General features: G+C 44.9%; 1 protein-coding gene across 4 annotated transcripts in view; it reads left to right on the plus strand.

Annotated features, from left to right (window-relative positions):
- The window catches only part of KIF25 (kinesin family member 25), an 87,873-nt gene extending 65,410 nt beyond the window's left edge, over window positions 1–22,463 (plus strand). Inside the window, exons 13-18 of one of the 4 annotated variants that reach the window (XR_016441836.1) lie at window positions 2,834–3,031; window positions 5,757–5,912; window positions 9,524–9,667; window positions 16,077–16,205; window positions 21,291–21,316; window positions 21,850–22,462. Coding sequence is in view for 2 of the 4 variants with exons in the window: in XM_090043111.1 (XP_089899237.1) it covers window positions 2,834–3,031; window positions 5,757–5,912; window positions 9,524–9,667; window positions 16,077–16,168 (590 nt within the window). In the remaining 2 variants the exon portion in view is untranslated. Of the gene's footprint in view, window positions 1–2,833; window positions 3,032–5,756; window positions 5,913–9,523; window positions 9,807–16,076; window positions 16,294–21,290; window positions 21,317–21,849 lie in introns of those variants that run through there. The other 3 variants (XR_016441839.1, XM_090043111.1, XM_090043120.1) reach the window with 3 other exon arrangements.
- The last annotated feature ends 2,065 nt before the right edge of the window (window positions 22,464–24,528 follow it).

The raw sequence follows: 24,528 nt of genomic DNA on the forward strand, positions 1-24,528 counted from the left end.
TTTCCATTTACCGATTGCCTTGCAGAACTAGATAGATTAATTCAGGAAGTTTCCACTGTTCTCTGCAACACTAATAACTGCTTGCTACCAAAGAAGACAAACCAGCAGTCTTATCTAGTATAGTAAAACCTGTATTCCCACATTTTTTTTATATGTATACGTACATATATGTGTGTGTGTGTGTGTGTATAGGCAAATTGTAAATACATATGAGTTATACATATGTGTGTGTATGTATTCACTCTTGCTATTAATTTTTGCATTGGGAATTGCCACCATCTTGCTCTTGAGATGGAATGTTTCAGAGGTTAATTTTGTTTCTTTTTCTCTTTTTGCTTGTTGTAATAAGACTCTTCATTTTCAGTGCTGTGGTCCATCTTGCAACAATAACATGGTTTTAGAAAATGGAAAATATTTTTAACTTTTTTCCCCTTTAGATCCCTATCGGAAATTAAACAGGGGATATTAGCAAAACAGAACAAACAGTGCCCTGGTTTACCTGCAGCCCCTGCCAAAAGACACAACTCATTCAGATGCTGCAGCTTTACCATTCCAGATGTTTGATTTCTTCAGCTATAGAGCCTTGTCAATCAGGCAGATGTTACTTTCAGTGTGTTCACACTGTTAACCCACTAGCCACCTTGCTTAGTTCAGGATTTTTGGTGCTATTCGTTAGCTGACATGGAACACCAGCTAATCCACGCTACTTCTTTGAGCCTTGCAACAAAGTTAGAATTTTTTGCATTATGTTATCTATAGGCAGTCAGGTTTCAGGATCACAGTGTACGAGTTAAGACGACTGAATGTTTACAGCAAGTAAAGAAGCACTACCTCAAGCTATAACTATGACAGCACAATCTGTCTCTTTAAGAAGAGCCACTTCTTGCTGAAGATCCAAATGCAACAACTTGCCAAAGGCATAGGCACTGGAGGCCCAAGAATTAGATAAAAACAGGAAGCTGCAGGAAGGGAAGCTAACTCTATGCTTAAAGCCATGGCTAGCTAGGAGGTACATCACCAGCTTGAGCTAAGCTTTTCTACGATTTTGTTTCAGCAAATCTTCTTTTGAGTGTCTGTGGAGAGGAGGTTGTTTTGTTTCCTTGCCCCTGCCCCACAGTGGGAAAGGGAAAAGATTTACTTTCAGTCTGCCTGGCTTATCTGTGTAAGCCAATGCAGCTGCTCTGTCTCAGTGGTAAAATCTACACTGCAGATTGCAGTGTAAATGCACTAGCTTGGGACCTGGTAACAATCTAGCCTTAGCATGGAGCTCTGTGCAGACTCATTTGTTCTGCTTCTCAGGTGGGTTTTGCTGTCTGTCCTGCTTCTGTACTGCCAGTGTTAGACTGCTAGTATTTCCCAAGCAAGCCAGTTTAGAGCTGGCTCAAGTATCCCCACAGTCCATTACAGTTTGCAGTGTAAGTAGTATTTTCTGACCTACTGTGTTATGAGCAGGGTGCTTTCTTATCTCAGACCAGAAGGCAACTAGTAAATAAACAACAAGATGCTGAAGAATAAAGATGGAAGTTAAGCTGCCAACTAGAAAGAAAAAGATTTTTTTTTTTGCGATTTCGTAGTTGGTCTAATAAAAACTATCATCTCTGAATGAAGAATCGTAGAGTTTTGCATTTCTTTTGGCCTTAACCAACATGGCTACCAAGTACGTCCCTGCTGCCAACTAGAAGCACTTTTACCTGTATCCCTATCACCTGGGGAAGACTCACTTAGCCAAGATGGGTGAAGCAAACACAAAAAGTAATTTACCATATATTCTCTATGCCCTCCTGCCCTCTCAAGCCTCAATCAAGCCCAGAATTCAAAGGTTTGGAGGGAAGGAATGCGAGCTCTGAGACCCTCCTTGGCAGCTGCTGAACTACCAGGGCTATCTAAACAAGCGAAGGTATTGTGGATGTGGCTTATGGTTCATCAGGCACATGTGGAAGAGAGATGGCAGTGAGACAGAGCAGAGGAGTTCTGCATTCCAGACTGAATAGTAATGAAGGCCAGAGAAGCAGGAGAAGGAGAAGTATTTCTCCAACCCAAACTGCAGCAAACAAAGGACCAGGAGCATTAGAAATGGCTGTAGAGCTTCATGGTCCTAATGATACAGAGCCCTAGTCTGCAAGAATTAAGGGACTGATGATGGGCAACAGTTTTGTTTTGTTTGAATGCCCATAGTAGTCTCCTAGACCAGTGTTTCTTAACCTGTGGGTCACGATCCACAAGTGGGTCTCAAGACTATATGAAAGGGTTGTAAACAGACTTTAAAAATGGATCAACAAACTTTAAAAATGGATTCTCCTTTAAAGGAGAAAAAATGGAAGCCATGGCTTTTCACTTGCAGGTTGTTCCAGCCTGCAAGGGGCTGCTTAGAACTACTTGGGGGGTCCCCTATACTCCACCCCCCCAACCTACACACCGAGGGGCTGGGGCTTGGAGCAGCAGTGAGGGACACTGGGTCGAGACTGGCCATCAATGTTTACAAATGGGTCCTGGTACAAAAAAGGTTGAGAACCACTGGACTAGACTACTAACATTTCCTATTTCCACCAAGCAGTGAACACAGAGATGGGGGTGATATTAAGTAATGCAATGAAGAACCAGCTGTGGTATCTAATTGATATCATCTCCCCAGTGGGCAGTGATCTGAATTAGAGTAGATACAGATTCCAGACTTGTGGATCTGAGTAGCTCAGCCCCCCCCGGCATAAATACTGACCTACACAATGATCTGAAACAGAAGGCTCTGGGCAAACCCATCACTGCTGTGTTTTTTGCTTTGCATTTTGTGATGGTACAAATAAGCTTTTCTCACTTGTTTATTTCCTTTGCCTAGGCACCCTGTGGGCAGATGAAAAGTCTAGTCAGAAACTAAGTAAAGAGCTTTCCTGCACCTTTCCACAACAACTAAGAGAAGATAAAACCACCTTTTCTTCCAGAGCTTCTTCTCCAGCACACTCCGAACCCACTGAGAAACCAAAGCACATCAAGACTAAATTACAGCTGGTGGATTTGGCTGGCAGTGAATGTGTTGGTAAGGCCTATATATTTTATGACAATGCTGTTTTGACTTATGGGCATGATTGTTTGAAAGGGAGTAGCTGGGTTTAGCTTATTAACTAAGGGCTTGTGTTACCTTACTTCTTCATAGAAGGCGATTTAGACTCATGCATCCAGACTGTACTGATGCCATTGCATCTGATTTACCACTGTATTATTCTAGCTTTACACTGATATTATGTCATTGAAAATACCATATAAAGTGAAGTAATACTGCAAAGAGTTGGGCCCAGGCAAGCACAGTAGTACTGTGGTAAGTACAGCATGTGTTCAGATTGTTCTATACAGTTGTAATAGAGTAGTGTAGTTCATATATATGTAAAAAAATTAGCATATTCTTACTTTTCATAAAAGTGTTCATGAATTATTTGACTATACTAAATGCTATAATGATTGATGTCACTGTGTGTGGTTTTCCTGCCTACTTGAGAAAAAATCTTGAAGGAAATTGGTGTGTTGAAAAGATAATACTGTTTCCTTTGTTTATTCAGCACGTTCCTTTTCCTCCTCCTCTATGTGCACAATAATTTTTAAAACTTCATTATTTCCTAAAGGGCAAGCTTTCTTACTAAGAAAAGCCATGCAGCCAAATGTACCATTCCAGAAATAACGTTTTGAAAACAAAACCTGTATTATGAAAGAGTCCTTTACATTACTGCCAAGAGCTCTTTCTTCTGATCACTGTTAACTTTTGTTCTATAAAAAAAACATAACGGGATATGTTATTTTTTTAATATGCTGTCAGTTTTAGAAACTATTTGATAAACATGAAATTGAGCAGTACCTCATGTTTGTCTGTTCCCTCCACTCAAGCAGGGTCCAGGCATGTGCTATTTTATGTACTTACTGGACCCAATCCTCAGCTAGTGTAAAGTGATATAACCCCACTGCAGTAGCCTCCATCTGCTGGTGCTGATTTATACCAGCGAAGATCTGGTCCAACATATGCAGTGGACTAGATTCTGCTGTCAATTCTGGTGGTGAAAATCTAAACACGTTAAAATTACCTTTGAGTTAGACTGCTTTACCAGAGAGCAGATTTTAACCCAGTATCTTCTGAGCACTGAGGTTTTGAGCAAAGTTAAATGAAAAACAATTTTGTCAGGATTACCTGCATGTCTGCACTATTTACAAGCACCATTTCCCTTCAGCTCGATAGGTATTTTTGCAGTCATCCAGAATGATATTTTGTAATCGTTTTCACATTGTTGTTTGTGAGCCAAGTTGCTAGTTCTTAGAGAACACTATCAAACCTCCTTATAACTTGGGCAAGTGTGGCGAGTCAGATCTTGGTTCAGCCATCACGTAAAGCCATAAGGGGAAATAAGATCCTTCCTCCCTGCCACCATCATCTGTATGTGATTTCTGTGTCTCTGCTGCAATCATGGCAAATGAAGGAGATTGGTACTCTGGTACTAACAAGTGCTGGCAGCACATTATTACCCTAGTAGCAGCAGCCACGGAGGAGTGCAGAAGGGATTGTCTCTTCTAGGGCTTGTCTACCCATAGAATTGCACAAATACAACTAAAGGCCTGAGATGTATCAATTTAGTTAAACTTGTGCAGACTAAGCCATAGAGACACAGTTCCTTTCTTGGGTTGCTCCTGGGGCACTGCAACCATGTGCTTCCTTTTACATGGAGCCAGAACACAAAGGACAATGCAACCCTTCACGTAAAACTACTACAAGGGATTATACCATGACTCTCTGTATCTTTTAGAAACTAGAAAACATAAATAACAATCACATTAACAGCCGACTTCATGTCCAGCATATGGTCCTTGTCATCTTGACCTGGCATCCCATCAATTAAGCAGATTGATGCCACTTTCTTTTCTGGCCTGGGAGATATCCGTTAATAGATGACTACTGGAGGAAATGGTATATGATCTTACTTCAGACTCATTTGGAGCCAGAGTCCCACAGCTCTAGAGCACTGTCTTGCTGAATTGTCTTTGGGTCTTTTCTCGGGATCCAGACTACAAAGTTTTTACTTTTTTACTTGCGGAACTACTTGCAAAACATTGAATAGTGCTTCCGTACCAAAGGCTCCTAGTGAAGACAGCTAAACCATCCTTTCTGCAAGGCTTTTACTGTTCTCTGTCAACTAGAAGGCAGGCACAAACACTCTCAGACTTCTGCTGTCTTTAATAGCCCCTTCAGCAGCTGGTGACTCCCAGGGTGTGCTTCACACTACAAAGCTGGTGGAGACACCGTAAATGCATAGATATGCCCAGGCTCTGGCAATGTAACAGTGGAGGCAGCTGTCTAGTGCTGGAAGTTCTGGCAGTTTGAGTATGAACAAGACCTGGATCAATAACCTGATCACAATATGTATGGACACAGGGTGTATGGTACAGCCAGGAAGGTCTTCTTATGAATGAGAAATAAATCAGGATTCTGCACTGTGGCCAAGCATTGAAGATGCCTCAGCATGTTGCTTGGGAAGTGGAGTATTGCTACGTATTGTTCAACAATGCAGTGTCACTATGTAATTAAGCACCTGCTGCATTTTGCCTCAGAGATGGAGAGCCCTCAGCTTACATTTCTGCATTTATCTTTAAATGTGTTATTAAAACAGAAATGTTAGCTTTAGATAAACAATATGCTGTACATAGAGCCTTTGTACATAGATGCCTACAGCCAGTAAAGAAGCTTTGACTTATTCATATTATTATTTTCTTTTATACTCAATTAGGCATGTCTGGAGTGACTGGAGCAGCCCTGAGAGAGACCTCATTCATTAATCGCAGCTTGTCTGCTCTGTCGGATGTCCTTGGAGCAATATCAGAACAGCGCTCTCATGTTCCTTATCGAAACAGCAAACTAACCCACCTACTCCAGGACTCCATAGGTGATAATTTCTTTTCCTTTTTCCAAAACTTGACTTCGCATTTTTATTAAGAAAATACTTAAGGCTTTAGGTGAGGGGTTGCCTTAGCTTATTTTTTGTTTGTTTCTTCACATGTTTTGATGTTTTCCCAAATGAGGTTGTATATAAGGCCATCCTTAACAGACTGGCTGACGGCAACATCCTGAGGAATAGCCAGCATGGGTTTGTTATGAGTAGGTCTTGTTTGACCAATCTCATTTCCTTTTACGACCACATGGCCTAGCACCTGGACAACGGGGATGAGATTGATGTCATATATCTTGACTTCAAAAAAGCCTTCAATCTCATATCCCATGATCACCTCTTGGCAAAACTGGCAAACTGCAGCCTCGGCCTCACCACGTTCCGCTGGGTGGGGAACTGGCTCTGTGGTCGGACCCAGAGGGTGGTGGTTGATGGAAGCCAATCATCATGGTGCGCTGTGACCAGTGGGGTGCCTCAATTAATTTAAGATTTAACATCAAGTACATTTTAAAATTAAGCTTGATTAATCCACTGTTTGGTGTATACAAGTATCAGAAATGTTCAGATTTCCTGGCTCCTCTTGCTGCATGTAGTACACAATGCCCAGATAGTATATGGAGATCCCAGAGCATGCACTTCAGTTCTCTGGTACAGCTCCTGTTTGAGCTTGTGTGGGCACATCTTCTCTAACATTTCACTGAAGTGTACAATGGCAGTACGTAACATGAGTGCAGCTCACTGGTGAGCATATGTTTGAGGTTGGTCCCCTTCTGTCTGACCCACACAGGGATTGCCTACACGTGCACTTTACTGTTCATTAGACTAATGTGCAGTAGGGCTGTGCGAAACAGCACCATTTCATTTTGATGGGACAGTGTTTCGTTTCGAGTTTTGTTTTGTTTTGAAGCACTGTTCTGTTTCGTTTCGTTGAAACTTTCGCTGTTTTGACACTTGACATTTCACTCATAGGCTATAATGGGGAAGCACAAAACTGCCTATAACTTTGTCATTTTTTGGTAGATTTGAATGAAAACAGCAGAGATGCTAGACGCTTCTGAGGGCATGAAATTTGGCAGGCTTCAAGGAGATAGGTATAGGGGTTTCTGGGAAACTGCACCTCAAGCTGCTGACAAGCAAAACTTGTGATGTGTGTGACTTTGTGTGTGTTAAGGCTCACCCTCTCTGGTGCTGGGGCCTCTATACAACAAAGTAGTGTGGCCCAGTGAGGCCTTCTCCACCCCTACAGCCTCAGCCTGGTCCACTGTTTTACATGACAACAGGTGATAACTTAGTAAGCAGCACAGTAGCACCAACAGCATCTCCAGGCAGCCAAACTGTCACAGTCAATATCAGAGCAGTCCTTCCCCCTCTCTCTCTTTACTTTAGTTTCTGTTTCCCTGCAGGCAAGCCCAGCTTCAGCTTTGAAACTTAAAATGTTATGAAACTTTCAAAATGTGTTGACTGCTCTCATTTTGTTTCAAGGCTGTTTCGAAGCCCTTCATTTTTTGTTTTGTTTTGATTTCGCTGTTTCAAGCTTGGAATGAGTTGAAACAGCATTGAAACAAAACAACCGACAAAATTTCGCACAGCCCTAATGTGCAGTAAAGCATCACTGTCTACGTGTGTGCAGCTAATACTGTGCAGTAGATTAATTTAAAGCGCCATATACTAGCACTGATAGATACAGGCACTAGATAATGACATTTTAAACTAATGTGCTAAAGCGCATACATAGACTCTGACTGGGAGCAGTCTGCTCCTGGTCAGTGCAGGCAGCAGGGGGCCACAACTTCTGCCTGGCTAAGCCCTGAGCTCCAGGGGGGGGGGGGGGGGGGGGGGGGAGCTGTCGCAGCAGCTTCCATCTGTCCAGGGGCAGCTCCCAGCCATTGCTCAGAGTTAGCCCCAAGCTATGGGGGGTGGGGGGCAGCATTCTCTCTAAGCTGTATGGCGTGTGCGGTCACACAGGCGAGCTCATGCTGCACTGCCAGGCTCACCTGCGCAGCTGTGCATGCCATATTGCTTAGAGGGAACGCTGGATGGGGGGAGTTGTTACAGCAGGTCCTAGTTGTCTGGAGTCAGCTCCCAACCCCCCAGAGCCCACACAGGTAGGAGCTGCTATAACAACACCCCCCTCACCCTTCGGAGCCCAGGCCTGACCTCTGTACCCTCTGCCAGCCTGGGGCTGCCCCTGGAGCCCCTTGCCAGCCAGGAGCTGACACCCAGGGGATCCTGGAGCTTCCCCTGGCTGCTGCAGGGGGTCAGAGGAGGTCAGGAGCAGCCCTGGACTAGGCTGCTCCTGTCAGGCTCAATTTGCTCCTGACCTGGGCACATGCCTAGACATGTACCCAGGAGCAGTTTAATGCACCTGAATTTACTGTGCAGTAAATTTTGGCACATCAGTTGTACATGTAGATGTGCCCACAGTGTATAAGTGAGAGTTTCCAGTTCAGTTCTTCGTGTATTGACTAAGATGGTGGTAGCCCTGAATACTCAGATTTTTGAGAGGGTATCTCATAACAAGGACTTGGGGAAGGGGAAATCCTGATTCTGAGCAAAATATCTTTGAAAACATTTAGTGGAAATAAAAAGCACCAGTTTTCTAAAGGTGGAAAGTAAGACAGGAAGGACTAGAGAGATTTCCACAAGTCTCAGAGTCAGAGGCCTAGGTGCTAATCCTAGTTCTAATACCAACCTTGGATATATGACCTAAAGCAGTGGTGGCCAGCATTTTTGGTAGGTGTGCTATATCTAAATTAAGCCCTGCCTCCACCCTGAGTACGGCTCTCATCCCTGACACCCAAAGGCACACCTGATGGAGTTTGCCTTTGGGGCACTGGAATGAAAGCAGGGGATGCTGCTGCAAGATGAGGTGTCACTGTCAAGCACCAGGTTAACCCTTGCCTGGCCCTGCAACCGCCACTCTTTTATATGGCAAGTGAGATTCCTGGGCCCTTAATTCAGCGGCAGCTTCAGGGCCAGGCAAGGGTTAACCTGGCTCTTGACAGTGACACCTAGCAACTCCTCTTGCAGCAGCATCCTGCTTCCATAACTGGAGGTTGAGCTCCCCATCTAAACCCAATGGACACCTTCCTTTACTGAGCTCCTGGGGCTTGCATGCCATGCCCAACAGCTACCTGTGCCACTTGTAGCATATACCATGGGTGGGCCAACCCTAACCTACAGTCTCTGAGCTGGAGTTTCCATCCAACAATAGCTTTTGACAATTAAAGGATCCCTTTCTTGAAGTACTTGCCTACAAATTACATCTGCTTTTATAGTGATCTTACAACACATGGCAAAACTTAATGAAATGTCCAGATCAATCACACACGTGTGGACTTATTAATGCAATAGTAAAAGACAGTAAGGTCTGTATTATAAATAGTACAGTATGTTTGTTCTAACAGTAAATGCTCAGGCAGCTAAAAGAGACAATTTCAGATGGTTTTACCGGAGCTAGCTCGTGTATATTTAACAGCCCTGTTTATATGTAGTCCTCCAATGTACAGAACTGACAGCAGCCCACTCTGGCTGTTGCGCAGATGAACATGTCAGCATTTCCTAACATATTGAACATAAATATGCGTGTGTGTTTCTTCTGTTTTTAGGGGGTGATGCTAAATTGCTGGTGATGCTCTGCATCTCCCCCTGCCAGAAATATTTAGCGGAATCGCTCCAATCTTTGGGATTTGGAACACGAGCTCGGCAAGTTCAGAGAGGACAAGTCAAGAAAAGAAATCTACTGGTGTCAAGTAAATCCAAATAAAACCAAGACTCTTGTGGATTAAAGTATTATTAATGAGTTCCTCAGCCTGAAATGTATCTTGTTGTCATAAAGCCATGTTTTTAGATTTAAACTGCCAGATAAAATAAACGCTCTTCAGTATAGTATTAGCAAGCCATAAACTTGCTGATAATGTTCTGGTTCCAGAGATAACAAAAAGTATTGACAACAGCTACCAAGCATGATGGATGGCATAGCACAAAAATACATCATGTTTTAGTGGAGCAACATCAAAACACAGTTTTAGGGTAGATGTTTAGATTTGGCAAATAAGTAGAACTAAGTCAACAGAGCACTGATTCCAGACAGTTCACATTGGAAGAGCTGCGTCTGCATCTTGTTATTTCAGTTGAAGATACAGGTTTTCTATTACTCTGCTTCATTTCAGTATATTTTGTTTGATCTTTCAGCACGTCATCCTGCTGATGTGCTCATCTCTTTTGCCCCAAACATTCCTAATTTGTCACTAACTGCACAGTGGTGCAGGAACTTGCTAACTGAACTGAAGGATTTTCTCTCTCAATTAAATATATAACTAGGGCACCAGTAAGTTGGACCAAAGGGAAAAGAGTAAAATACTGTTTTTCTGTTGGGAAAACTCATCTTGATGTTTTGGCAGAAGGGAACACCTGAGTGTCAAACCCAGAAGCAAGGGACAGATAGCCCAACTTTTAAAATTTGTGTTTCACTTTAAAGAGCAGGAGTGAAATTCAGGTCCCATTTGAAGTCATAGGAATAGGATTTTACCCAATTTTTAAAAAATCAGCTTTTTTAGTTTGTTGTTGCCTACTGATGCAGAAGATGTGCTTGGGGAGATGTAGATGACCAGTTATGAGCTGGACCCCTACCTGTCCTGGCTGATAAAAGCTAGCCAGGGGATACTGGGGCCATTGCTGGCAAGGGGCTGTTGCAGGTTCTCTTTGGGAGGGTAAGGTGCTGAACATTATTGAGTCTGTAATAGCGTGGCTCCTTCTCAGAAAATCATTGCATGCTGCTAACTGTTCGGCTAATTAGCAGTCTGTCTCCGACCTTTCCTTTGTAGAGAAGGTCATTGAATGGGTGGCTGCCTGATAGCTCCAGGCACATGTGGATGCCATTGGATTCCTGGACACTTGTTAGTCTGGCTTTTGTCCTGAATATAATGCAACGACTGCACTCATAGCCTTAGCTGACAATCTTTTTCTGGAGAGTAACGCGGGAAGCTACCCTGCTGATCTCACTAGATCTTTCAGGAACCTTTGATGCAGTTGGCCATGATATGCTGATAAAGTAAGGGTGGGCAAAATATGGCCCATGGCCGGATCCAGGCTGCCAAGGGACTTTATCTAGCCTGTGGCAGGTCCCTTGGCCCCTCCTGGCCCAGGCACAGGGGGCAGGCTGGGCTGTGGCATGTACAGCCAGTCCCACCACTCCTGGGTGCACAATGGGGCTGGATCGGCATGCTAGCCAGACTCCACTTCGCAGCAGCCACTGCTGCCAGACCCAGTCCCACTGCCTGGGCACCTCAGCCCATCTGCCCCACACCCTTTTTAATGAGGATGGGGTGGGAGACAGTGTCAAAGACCTTGCTGAAGTCCAGAAAGACTACGTCCACGGCGACACCTGCGTCCAGTGATTTTGGGGTAAGACAGAGGTGATGGTAGTGAGCAGAGCTATTGACTTGGGAGGGGTGGGGGATTGGGACACCTATTGTTGTTGGGGTTCAGCTTTCTCTTGTCACACCTCTTGGGCTGTTCCAGGATCTTCTGCTGCACCTGGGTCTTCAGATGACACCGGTGGCTAGAAGCACCTTTCACCACCTCTGTCTAGTGAGAAAGCTGAATCCATCTCTTTCAGATTCAGATCTGGCCACCATCTGCCTTCATAACTTCAATGTACTCTGGGCACGTCCAAATGAGTGCGCATGTGCCTGTTGTGCTGTTTCAAAGCAGTTTTCAACCTGGCCCGATGGTGTATAGAGCACATGGAGGCTGGAGCTGGCCCGGCCCCCCCAATGGCACATGGTTCCTGCCTGCAATGCCAAGAGCCTCAGGTGACAGCAAGAGCTGGCATAATTGTGCTTGAAGGCACGCATCAGCAGGCTGGTTCGGCTCTGTGCCACATGGAGCCCCCCAGTCAGGCAGTGCCATGCACCACCAGGGGTTTTGCCAGCAGTGGGCCACAAGTGCTCTGACGGCCTACTGCCGGCTGCTGCTGCGGGTTGGGGATAAGTGTCCCCGCCACAATCCACCCAGAGGCCCCAACCCTCAGTTGCCCCCACCCCCACATCTCTGCTTACCTGGGACAGAGCCTGGGTCTGGGCAACTGTTGCCAGCCATGCCCCACTTTGATTTGCTCCAGGATGCTAAGGCAGCATGCTGGAGCAGCAGGGGCACACAGCAGGCATAGAGACACTCTGGCCAGGTGCTAGAGCTTCTCTCTGGAGGACCCCGCTTCCAGTTACTTCAGGGCGTGCTCCAGGAGTGCACCCTGTGCCTCTTTTTTCTGGCTTTTTTTTTTTTTGATACCGGGATTTCCCAGTATCAAACTCAGAGTCCGCACTGTAAACATGCAGCATGGATAACATTTTTTCATTCCTAGTGTGCCTCCTGCGACATCTCAAATTGCTTTGAGATGCCACAACAAGACAGGCGCGTGCTTGCATGTCTGGACATGGCCTACGTGAGGATGACTTTGCAAACTGTCCAACTGTCCAGAAGTTGCAGCTGGTGCAGGAGGTGGCATCCCATCTTCTCATGCGGTAGATCACGAGGAGCACGTAACTCCCGTGCTCCAGAGTCTGCACTGTGTTCTAATGGATTTCTGAGCAAAAATTCAAAGTGCTGGTTTTGACCGATAAGGCTCTAAATGGGTCCAGCATACCTAAGGGACTGCCTTCTGCTTTATGTTCCTTCATAATCCCTAAGACCATCCCCACTCTCCTTTGAGCACCTTCAGTGCACCAAGCCTGCTTAGCAAAAACATGTGGGAAGTTAGTCTCAGCAGATGCTCCTGGGCTCTGGACCTCTCTCCACTTTGACGCCCTCCAGAGCCCAAGCCTGGACACCTTTCCAAAGGGGTATAAGACCTTTCTACTTGGCAGGTGTTCAACAAACAAAGGCTGGGATTTTATTCAGGGGGGGTTCACTTTTATGTTGATACTCTCCTCACTTTTTAAGTTGTTTTATTCTCTTCACTGTTTATAAGTTATTCTGTTCTCTTATCGTAAGCCACTCTGAGCCTTTCTTGAGAAAGGCAGCATATCCATCAATTAAATAAGAAGCTGTGAGTGCCAGCATATTCTGAAAAATGGGTCTTAAATGATTATCTAGCTCTTGTACTGATTTGACCCCAGAATTTTCCCTGTAAGGTGACACTTACATTCGTTTGTAGTCCTTTCCAAGCATGAAGAAATTATCCTTGCCACATCCGTGTGAAGCACTGTCCCCAGTTTACAGTGTGGAAAACAGAAGTGTCTCAGGAAGTGACAAAAAAAGAATTAGGACCCAAACTATGTGGCCCAAATGCCTGTGTTTTATCTATTAGACCATACTGCTTCCCAGCCGCTGTTGCCTCCTTCCTGTGCCGGATATGTATTATGGTGAGTTTGTGAAGGAGATGACACTGGGGAGGAGTTTTAAGCAAATTTAAATAACATGAAAGATCAAAAGCGAATCTGAGGTATGCAGTTCAGCTTTAAAAACAACCAAATGTGTTTTACGTGCTGCTTTAGAGCTCAGCAGAGACCCATAATTCAGTATGAATTTTTGCCTCCAGCAATCATATGGCCTCTAGTCTGGAGTACAGGTCACTGGTGAGTCACTGAGAGAGGGCTTAAATTGCAGTTGCCTGCCCAATAGGCTTGAGTTTATAGCACTCTAAATTTCTTAACCTTCACACACAAATATTTATCCAGAGATTATATAGCATACTACTATTGGAATCTCGCCCTGGAATATATACCAGCTGCTGTGTTGCATGTAGTGCTCTAGGACTGTCTCCAAAACTTGGAAGAGTAGCGTTCTACTTGGCAGGATGTGATCAAGCCAATTTTCTTAAATAATGTTTCAAGGATTATATTCCTGGTTGGTCTTACCTGATTTTAGCCATTACAGAAGGAAAAACTAATCATCTGGATGAGAATCTTTTTTCCATGTAGATAGGACAGAGATCTAATGGTCTAAGGATATCTAAAATAATCAGAGTGAAAAAGTGGTTAAAATGAAGAATGAGAGGCTCTAAACTGAAATGACTAGGAGTTAGGAGCCTAAGTCACAGGGTCAGCTTTCTAAAGATACTTAGATACAGATAAGCACCTTGGTGCTTTTGAAGATCCCAATAGGTATCTTTCTGCATCTTTACCTCCAAATGTTCTTTTCTTGAACTATATAATTTCCTTTCTGGAGCTGTCTTTAAAGCTAGTCAACTTATTTACAATCTACAGGCTAGAGAAACCAGCAATAACATAGTGTTAAGTTGGAGAAATCAAGCCGTCTCATGTTAGCAAATACTATGTTTAAGTTTCGACATTAACATTCATTCTGGCAAATTGTACCTATGTAGCATTTTTTACTCCTGTTTTCTTTGCCATCTTATTCATCCTGTGACCTCTACCATGCCATATACAGGGCATACAAAGTTAACATTACTCTAGGAACTTTCCATTTGTGAATTTCTTGGCTTTTAAGAACTTTATTTCTCAACTGTAGTGTTGTATTTGATGTATCTATATTTTAAGAGGAGGAAGAGAGTTAGCTTTCCATATCGCAGCATGAACTAAAATGGCTTTAATACAGCAGTATGAGTATGTTATGCTGCAAGACTCCTTCAGAGCTGTATAAGGAAGTGTATGAAGATCCAAATTGGTGCGACTTACATGCTGAGGAGCAGGAAAAAGTGTGGCCTCCTTTAATTTACAAGTTCCTCTCTCTCGCTCTCTCTGCTTGCCTTCAGGCCTTGTCTACTCCAAAATTATGACCAGCATAGAAACAAAAGGGACTAAGGACGGACATGTGGTTAAGTCAGTGGGTTTAAGGCTCAGCAGAGTAACAACACAGTTGTGTCCTAATTTGGGTTTTTACCAGGATTTGTTCTCACTTTTGATGAGCACACCAAATTGTATCATAAATATGTTATGGGAGTCATGCCCCACAAACACTGCTGAGAAAGGTAAGTTCTTTACTATTTATTGGCTGTTCAGAATAGTGATGGGGCCACAGAAGTAGCAAAATGAAACTCTGTAGGAGTTGCCTTAATAACAGCCTAAGTGGTTACAGCAAATCACACGAAATGTAGGAGAAAGAAGTTCAAACCCCTCCCTTGCTTGAGGAGATGGGAACCCACATTTTCCACTTCCTGGGAGAGTGCCCTAAACCACCAGGCTATGGCTTTCTGAGCTAGCTGCACTCTTCACCCCTCTTGTTGAAACTGTCCCACTTTGCACGGGCATAATTAACTATTTGTTACACCGGAGGCAGAGCACAAAAGCAAGCATGAGCGTAACTCAGGCTAACGGTTAGAGCACTCACCTGGGAAGGGGAAGACCTGGGTTCCCAAATCCGCTCCAATGAACACTTACTTATTTTATATTAAACAAAAAATGGCTAAAATCCATAAATAGTCCTTGGACCAGTGATTGAAAGCCAGAAGTAGTCCACACTCCTATGTGAATGATCTGACAATAGGCTAGAAAACTATGCTTACCGATTCTTCTTCTACCTCAATGCAAAATGAATTACTCTGTGCACAGCAGAGCAGCTTCAACAGGAAGAAATGAGAACGACCCTCTTCCAGAATGCCCTACTCATTCTTTATATTTGTTGGCTGTATAGACTAATGTTATGGTGAGGGTGGGCAATGTGGGTTCGAATCCTCTCGGGCAGAGAAGGGAGTTGAAACCCACCCTGGGCCATTACTTTTACTGCTTCACTGATGAATAAAAATAAATGTTTTGTGCAAAGTCTGATTCACTGAGTTTGCTTCAAGCTAAGCAGGCAGAAGTGCATCTATTCCTCTGTAGCCTGATGAGGCTTAGTCATAAGCTAGATGCCTGACTGCTAAGTACTGTCAAGTGTGAGGAGCTTCTTGACATTCCCAGAAGCAACATTTGTGGCACTTGGAAAACCTGAATGTCAGAAACTTAGGTGCCTATAGTGCTTCCAGTAGCAGCTGACCTAAATTTTGGATTTAGGCATCTGAAGTAGCAGTCAGGCCCTTAAATCTCACTTAAGTCCCTGTGTGAAGCTAGGTGTCTGATGTTATCTTTGGGCATCAAATCTCCAAAAAAATCTGGCTTTTAAATTACTTTTGAAAATGGGGATGTTCTATGGAAAGCTAGTGCCGTGTAACTAGTATATTGTATGTTTATGCCCTCATTTACTGTCCACTGACTTCCCCAGGCAGACACGTCTTTCAGCAACTAAGGACATGTTTATACCTTGATGGCAGTCTGCCACCTGAGTCCACAGGCCCAATCCAGACCTGGAAATAGTCTGCTCCAAGCACATCCCTCTACATCTGCTCTCAAGGTATCAGTCTCTAGTGAGCCTGACAGCAGGCACAAAGAATAAGTCAAGAGCAGTCTTTGCTGAACTTCCAGGGCAGGGCAACATGGATTCACCAAGAGAAAGTCATGCCTGATCAATCTGATTTCCTTCTACCTTCTACAATGAAGGTGACAGGCTCTGTGGATGAGGGGAGGAGGGAGGGAAGTAGATGTGATATACTTTGACTGTAACAATCTCCCATGACTTTCTCATTAACAAGCTAAGGAAATGGCAGAGTAGACAACAGTGCTGTAAGATGGGTGCATAACTAGTTGCATGGGTGGCTAGTGAACTCAGACTGGTGGAATGGTGGAGCATCCCACGGGAATGGTTGGGGTGGGGGGTTGCAGCCAGCTGGCAAGGGGTGGGTTGCAGCTGGCCAGAACCAGGGGCATTTGCAGCCTCCCCACTACTGGCCAGAGTGCCCAGCCGACTGCCCCTTCACACCTCCCCTTCCCCCCATGCACCTGGCTGCAGACCCCACCCTGTTGCCAGCTGGCTGCAAATCCCCCTTCCCCATGTTCCCATGGGATGCTCCACAGCCCCACCAGTCTGAGTTTACCAGCCACACCTGACTAGTTGGATCGTCATACTGAATGAGTAGTCATCAATGGCTCAATGTCTAGTCAGGAGGCAATGTTAAGTGGAGTTCCCCAGGGGTATGTTCTGAGTCCAGTATCATTCAGTATCTTCATTAATGATCTTGATGATGGGAGTGACTGCATGCATAGCAAATTGGTGGATGACAGCAAGTTGGGTGGAGTTGCAGACACTGGAGGGTAGGGCTAGGATCCAGAATGACCTGGGTAGACTGCAAAAACAGTCCAGAATTAACCAGGTGAAACTCTAAAAAGGACAAATACAAAGTCCTGCACTTGGGACAGAATAATTGCATGCATAAATGCAGACTTGGGAATGACTAGCTAGGTTGCAGTCCTGCAGAGAAAGACCTGGGGGTTACAGTGGACTGTAAACTGAATATAAGCTGTAAGTGTGCACTCGTTGCAAAAAAAGGCCAACAGTGTCTTGGGTTGTATCAACAGGAGAGTCGTTTTAAATCAAGGGAAGTGATTTTTCTGCTCTATTCAGCACTGGGGAGGTGTCAGCTGGAATACTGTGTTCAGTTTATGTCCCGCACTTCAAGAACGATGGGGACAGATTGTCCTTCTTTAGTGCCAGGACCTGCTACAGTTGAAGTATAGGCAAGGCCTACATGCCTTAGCATTTATACTACAAGTGCCTAACTGGTTCAACTTTCAGAAGTGCTGAGACCCGGCTGTTTGTGGGGCTGAGTGAGAGCTGTGATCATTTAACACCTTTGCAAATCAGCATGGGGTTAAAGAAGAATTAACTGGCCTGTCCTTTTGGGAAAATTTTGAGTTTAAACCTCAACCACTGTTGGAAGTTAAAATTATATATAGATGTGTGTGTGTATATTTAATTTCCACATGTACCTTCATGTCTTGGCTGCAGCCACAAGCAGCAATACCACAAAGAAAGGCTGTTCTTGATTTTAGCCAGGCTAGGAAAACCATAATTAGTACTGGAAGGTTCACAAAAATGTTTAATCTGTTTTTAAATATTCCTCACTGATGCCATTTTATGAAGTGCTTTCCCAAACCTCCTGCCTATTGAGAGGCACGGGTACAGTGAACTGGTTACTGGAAAAGGCTTTATGTTCCCCCTGTGCAGAAGTTGTTGCAAGATCATGAGTTTGCAACCCTTCCCTGCCAGCTTAACATCAGGTTTTGTTCATGGCTGAATAAATTGGCCCATGGTGGTTGGAATTGTGAAAGCATCCCAGCCTGTCGTGGAAATAAAGTTAGTTGTTTTCCTGATTGGATATAATTAAAATTGTCCCAATCAGATGAAAACACAGGCCATTTATCAAACAAACAGGATCAGGGAGGGACAACACATCTGACAGGACTGGCCAGTGATAGATGATGAAAGAGAAGCATTCACTATTGACTGGGTGTGTAGTATGGTCTCCACACATCTTGAGCAAACCATGGGTGCCTATACAGGAGTGCAGAGGCTACGTCAAAACGTTGTAATTACAATGCATCGAATACAGATTCGATTAATTGAGCATGTTGGAGCACTCCAGCAGCCTCCTGTATTGGGTATCACTTTTACACATGCCCCAAGTGCACATGCCCATGTGTGCAGACAGTCTTATTTTGGATTAAGCTTTCCCACTTACCAGTTAATATGTCAGTACATACAAACCACATTAAAATAGTGCCTTTTTAAGTTCAAATAAGCATCTGCGCAAGAAGCATTAGGGAAACTGTTGCATTTAGTTTTGTTAGTGTGAATGGATGTTAATACATGGCAAAGGTGTGAATAATCTGGGATGAGGAGGGGCGTGTTAATGAAATTGAAGAGTTGGGCATTACACTTCATACTAAAATGTACACTAATGCAGAAAGCTGTTGGGGTACTTGGGCATTTGAAAGCTTTAAAGATCTAGGCCTAATAACCACCTCATTCACCTATTTTTATAGCTTCTTTAAACAGTTACATGGATTACACGTGTTATTGAATGCAAGATGAAGCGCAGAAACTTTTCCATAGTCACCACAGTTTGCTTTCTAGTAAAAAAATAAAGTGTTCATCACCTTCACTTCATCAAAAGAGCCCCTCTTCCCCAGGTCTTCTACCCATGGTCTACAAGTGAGGTAATAGGGCTTCCCAACTGGTGGCCTGAAAAGGGTTAGTTTGTGACCCCAGTTGGACACCACTCCCCACACTGCTTCAGCTACAGCGCTAGCTTCCAGGGCTAGGGACAGACATTCAAAAAGCCGAAGCCTGAATTGATTCAGTCTTTACAGGTTAGTCTAACCTGGCTAGACTGAACCGGTTTGTAACTGGACAGCCATTCCCTCTGGACTGAGGAAATTAGGGCTCAAGCTGCAGTGGCTCAGGCTAGCCACTGGGAAGCTGGGGAATGCTAGAGCAGCTCTCCCCTCCCTTCTACAGTATCGAGCTGAGCGGGTTGTGGCCAGGCCCAGGCAGGACCACCTCTGATTAGGGAGGTCTGCCTGCATGGTCCGAGGCTTTTCCCCACTGGCTGCTCAAGGGGTGGCAGCGTTGCCAGACCCCAGGCCCCTGCTAGCACTCTGAGGCAAGGTGGGGTGTGCAGTGCCTGCATCTGTTGATAATGTGGAGCTTTTCAATCTCCCTCCCTGCTTCTTATACTGTCTGCAGCAAACTGACAGGCAAGCAAGGCAGCAGAGAGCTGATAAGTGTTTATCACCTCATCAGCAAAACAAAGCCTCTCTCCATTAGTTCAAACTCTTCTTAAACAGCTTACCAGCTGACCTGTTGATTAGCTCCAAAAAGTCCTAAGCAGTCACTGTTCTGCTGCCTGCCCCAGTGAAATTGGAGACACACGCACCTCTTGGCATTAGCTAGCATACCACACGCCTAGGGTCTGTGGGGCTGGGGTCTGTCCTGTGGGAGATGGGGGGGTGGGAATCTCTGCTTCAGCAGTGAGTGGGAAGGGAAGGGGAGGGGAGGAGAGGGGGAAGCCAGGCAGACCCTGCTGTGTCTGTTGCCTCTGCTGGAGCTCCAGCTAGGGAGCAGAGGGGAGGGGCCAGCTCTGCTGTGGAGCAGAGAGCCCTGTACAGCTCAGCAAGCATGCCAGGATGCTGGGGGAGTCTGGTTTATTTTAAACCAGCAAGGGGTCTTGGACAGACATTGCATAAACTGGTTTGAGCCAAATCAGTTAACTCTGATACTACATTCAATCAGGTTTATTTCAAACCAGTTTCAGCCATTTTCAAACTGGTTGATGTGCATTGAATGTCTGTTCTGTTACACGTTTGAGCCAGTTTCTGAAAACTTAAACTGGTTTATGTGTAATGTCTCTCCCTAGCCCAGAGGTTCTGGGTTCCCCCTCCCTCTGGCCCAGGGGTGGGGCAGGGCAGGGTGGCAAAGCCCACAGTGCCAGGGAAGCCCATGGTGCAGGCTTCTGTCACTGCAGCACAGCAGAGAAGCCTACATCCAGGGAGCTGAAGGTGAGGTTGGGGCACCTGTGTGCAGTGCAGCAGTGCCCAGTGCAGTAGGATGAGGGTAGGGAGTGCCTGCAGGCCTGATAATGTCAAGGAAGAAGAGGGAGTGCCCAAGTGCCCAGTGCAGCAAGGGAGTATCTGGGGAGCCCATGGTCCATGCTGGTGTAGCCCCCACAGTGTGTGGCCCTCTCTGGAGTAGCCCACAGGACATGCAGCCCTCAGATGCTAAGCAGGTGGGCAGCCCTGCCTTTGAATGTTTGAGATGATTTAGACAAGGCATTTGGAAGGTAGGACTCCAAAAAATGGAGTAGCTCGCACCTTGCTTAAACATGCAAGTTTGTTTTAGAGCAGTGATTCTCAACCAGGATGCCTCAGCACCCTGGGGTGCCTTAAGATTCTTTCAAGGGTAGTACAGGGTGCTGCACAATATTAGCATTGTTAGATGTACAAATATAACTTATAAGATAAACCCAGAGATTTCAAACAGCAGTCTATAATTATAAATATTCTGACCTGTTGTGGTCTTTGTGAGTTCTTTGCAGCAGCAGAACTGCTCTAATATTTTAATGTAGTCAAAATCTGAGTGAAAACTAAGAGCTGGCATTTTCCAAGTGGTGCCTTGAGTATAAAGAGGTGTGCCTTGAGTCAAAGCACCACTGTTTTAGCGTATCATGTCAAATAATTCATTTTACTTGTCATGAGCAATGCCAGGATGAAGTATTGCTTGGAAGGCTGTCCAAGGCTTGACCCCACTCTGTATGACTGGGCACTTCAACACATCCATAATAACAAAGGACAAGAAGTTCAAACTTTAGTGCATAAGAAAGATTAGGAACCTACATAACAGTCCAGATACTTCAGAAATGCTGAGAACAAGCAGTTTGCGTGGACTTCAGTGGAAATGTTGTGTCCTCACCATCATTAATAAAATAAATCAAATCTTTATTATTTGGGTTTCTAACACTAAATAACGATTTGAACATTTTGTCCAAACCCCTTAGGTTTAGATTTTTTTTTTCCTGTTCTGATGTTTTGTCTTCTCCCCTAGGCATTACTTGCACAGGAAAGCTGCTGGTAAGTTGGATTGTTTTCTCCCCTTTACCTTTACTACTTGCTGCAAGTATTAGCTTCTGCAAGACAAAGGCCCTTTCTTACTTTCACATTGAATTGCTATCTCGAGTGGTGTAGGTCACTGCCAAGCAGTTTGGTTAAAGGCAAGTGGTGTAAAAAAAAAAAAGGTTACTTCTGTCATCTTCTGGCCTTTACTGAACATACTCTTCCCTCCCTCTGTTTTAAATAAAATAACCACTACTTCAGCAAGCCCTTAGAAATGGTGCCAGATGCTTTGAGGAGCTACTGGAACAAGGGGATGAAAAGGAATTTTGAGATGTTGTCTTTACCCTGCCAGCCAGCCCCAAATCTTTGATTTGTATATAGCAAAATTGCCCTCCTCTGCCCCACCCCCAGTCAGTTTTTATTTTTGATGTTTCCCACTATACACTTTTTGGGCTGGCATTTAGACCAATGCAACACTACAGCCTGCTCCAGAAAGCTCAGTGTTTGGCATAGCAGTAGAGGTGCTGACAATATTTTTTCCTTCTTTACAGTTTCGTCCTTGGATACTTTGAGCCCTTAATTGTTTAGTCATGAAAGGAAGGTGCTAATAGGCGAACCAATTTCTTATGTACGTTAAATGTGCTCTAACATGCTTCAGGTTCAGGGATCTGCAATATTCTTCCTCCTCTAAGTCTTATGTAGTGGAAAATCACTTCAGTACAAAAGGCTCGTGTGCATTAACCTATGTGCTACTTTAGTCCTTAACATGGAGCTTAAAAGAAATCCACTTACAAGGTGTTTACTGCCCTGCAAAAGGTGCTTGGCCAGACCTTGTTAACTGCCCCATAGTAACTTCCCAGGCTAGATGAAAGCTCACTTCTGGGAACTTACCCCTTTTTCATTGTGGGTTAAGCTTTGATATTTTCATTCCCACATGGTAAGAATGGGCTCACAAGCAGTTATTGTCAAGGATTCTGGTTTTCGCCGATAAAAAATTGCAAATTCTCTGATTAAAAAAAAATTCACAAATTCTCTGATTAAAACCCCCAAATCCATTATTAAAATGAAAGGCTGCTATATATATAGGTACCAGTTGAACACAATGTTTTCTTGATGTATTTAAATTTTAAAGCAGTATGGAAGCCTAACAGTGCCTTAATTGTTATAATAAAATTAATTCTAAATACCTATAAATTTTGGTATCTGCTTTTGGGTTTTTTATAATGGAAAATCAGAGCTCCCCTGGCCCCCTTAGCTTACAGGTCCAGGCCCTCACTCCCCAGCCACAGTCCCCTAACCCTGCTGGTACCCCTCACTGCCCCCCACAGCCTCCTAGCCCTGCACCTGCCCTTTACTCCCCCACCCCAGCCCCCGGGCCCTGATGGTGTCCCTCACTCACGCCGCAACCCCGCGGCCCTGCTGGTGCCCTTTGCCCCCGCCCCACAGCGCCCTGCCGCTCCCCCAGGCCTGCCGGAGAGGGCCCCCAGCTGGTATATTCAGTCCTTGCCACAGGAGGCATTTAAGATAAGCAGCTTCTTCCCAGTCAGGGGCATGGCAGGGGCTGGGGCCAGGGTCAGTGCTTGAAGAAGGCAACCTCCCTCTTCAAGGGTGGTGCCTGTCTTATTGAGCCACACTTCCTCTGCTTTGCTGTCCTCCTGCCCCCACAGTAGCCAGGCCCTCTTGGTTGTTCAGGTCAGCTTCAACAGACATGGCAGAGGGAGCGGTGTGCTTTGGGCAACATTTAGCCTGTGGCTTGGACTTTGCTGACATGTGGGAGATACAGGGTTGAATTCCCTTTTACAAACAAGGGACCTAGACCGTGGGGTTTCTCAATCTGGACAAATGCACTAAAGCCTGGGCTGGAAAGTAGGTCCCACTGGGTGCATCTCCACATGCCATAAATTTGAAGGAAATTCAGTCACTTTTTACGAGAGCACATAGTCCCATGATAAGTATTGTACTTCACAGGAGAAGTTATTGATGATGATGATGAAGAGGGCGAGGAGTCAGATGATGAGGAAGGGGAGGAAGAAGCAAATGAAGAAAATGACCCAGAGTATGGCCCGAAGCGCTCCCACTCCAGCGCTTATTGTGCTAGAGTTTATTGCTTCCAGGCATGCTGTTTGAATGTGAGCCTGAGACTGCACCATGCCGAGCTGAGTTGGAGCAGCTCCAGCTGGCAGGGGACAGGGAGGTCAGCCTGCCAGCCTGGAGCTGCTCTCCCTGGCTCAGTGTGCTGCGGAGGGGCTGGCTGGGATATGGGGGTGCTCCAGTGTAGGCCTAGCCGGCAGGAGTAAAACACTCCGCAGCAGGAGAGTACTTGTATTTACACCTACTCTCCTTCTGCAAAGTTTATTAGTTTGCTGTGGCCTAATAGAGCTACATGTGTAGATGCTGAGACATTTACTGTGGAGCTAACTGGGTAGCTCCACAGTAAACATGTCATGTGGACTTGCTCACTTTCTCCACCATTTGGTGACTTAGCACAGAGGTACATGTCAGCTTGGACCTAATATGCACATTTGTGGCCTGAAATACCATTTCCTCAGCTAGCTGAGCCATGAAAAAACTATTTACCCATCTAACAGCAGAACAGGGTTTAGGCCTGAGTACTGAGTGCAGCACAGAGTCCCTCTTCTACACAGCACTTTCTATCTCTCTCCAGGGACCCTCCTAACCCCACTCTGCTTTCATGGAGCAGCTTCAAGCCTTCTTTCTCAGGAGATTCTCACAAGAACTCAATGAATTCTCCCTCTCCTCCCCCACCTCTCCCTTACCCCCTGACTCCTCGATTTCCATTTTTACTGACTGGCTTTCTTGCATGCATACTGGCCTCTGGCTTCTTTACTATTCCCTCCATCCAGAAAGAGGACACACCAACTGCAGATGCATCCTCAGCCTGACAAAGGGTTTTTGTACCCGAAAGCTTGCAAAGCAGAATTTTTCCAACTATGTGAGTTGGTCTAATAAAAGATATCAGATTTACCTGATAGGCAGACATGGTTCTATGTGCTTATACCAACACAGATACAACCTATACCAGCTTATAGCTTTCACTTGTTTTTTTACTGCAGACAAATAATAAGACTAATTATTCTGTTACAAATAACTCAGAAAGACTGCAACAGGTCAGAATGCTTTCAAAGCTATGAACTCCTCTTTGAAATCTCTGGGTTTATCTTGTGAATCATGTTTGCACACCTAACAGTGCTCACATTGCATGGCACCCT

The sequence above is a fragment of the Crocodylus siamensis genome, chromosome 1, assembly GCF_052110815.1.
Source record: "Crocodylus siamensis isolate JL-2025a chromosome 1, ASM5211081v1, whole genome shotgun sequence".
Classification (NCBI taxonomy): domain Eukaryota; kingdom Metazoa; phylum Chordata; order Crocodylia; family Crocodylidae; genus Crocodylus; species Crocodylus siamensis.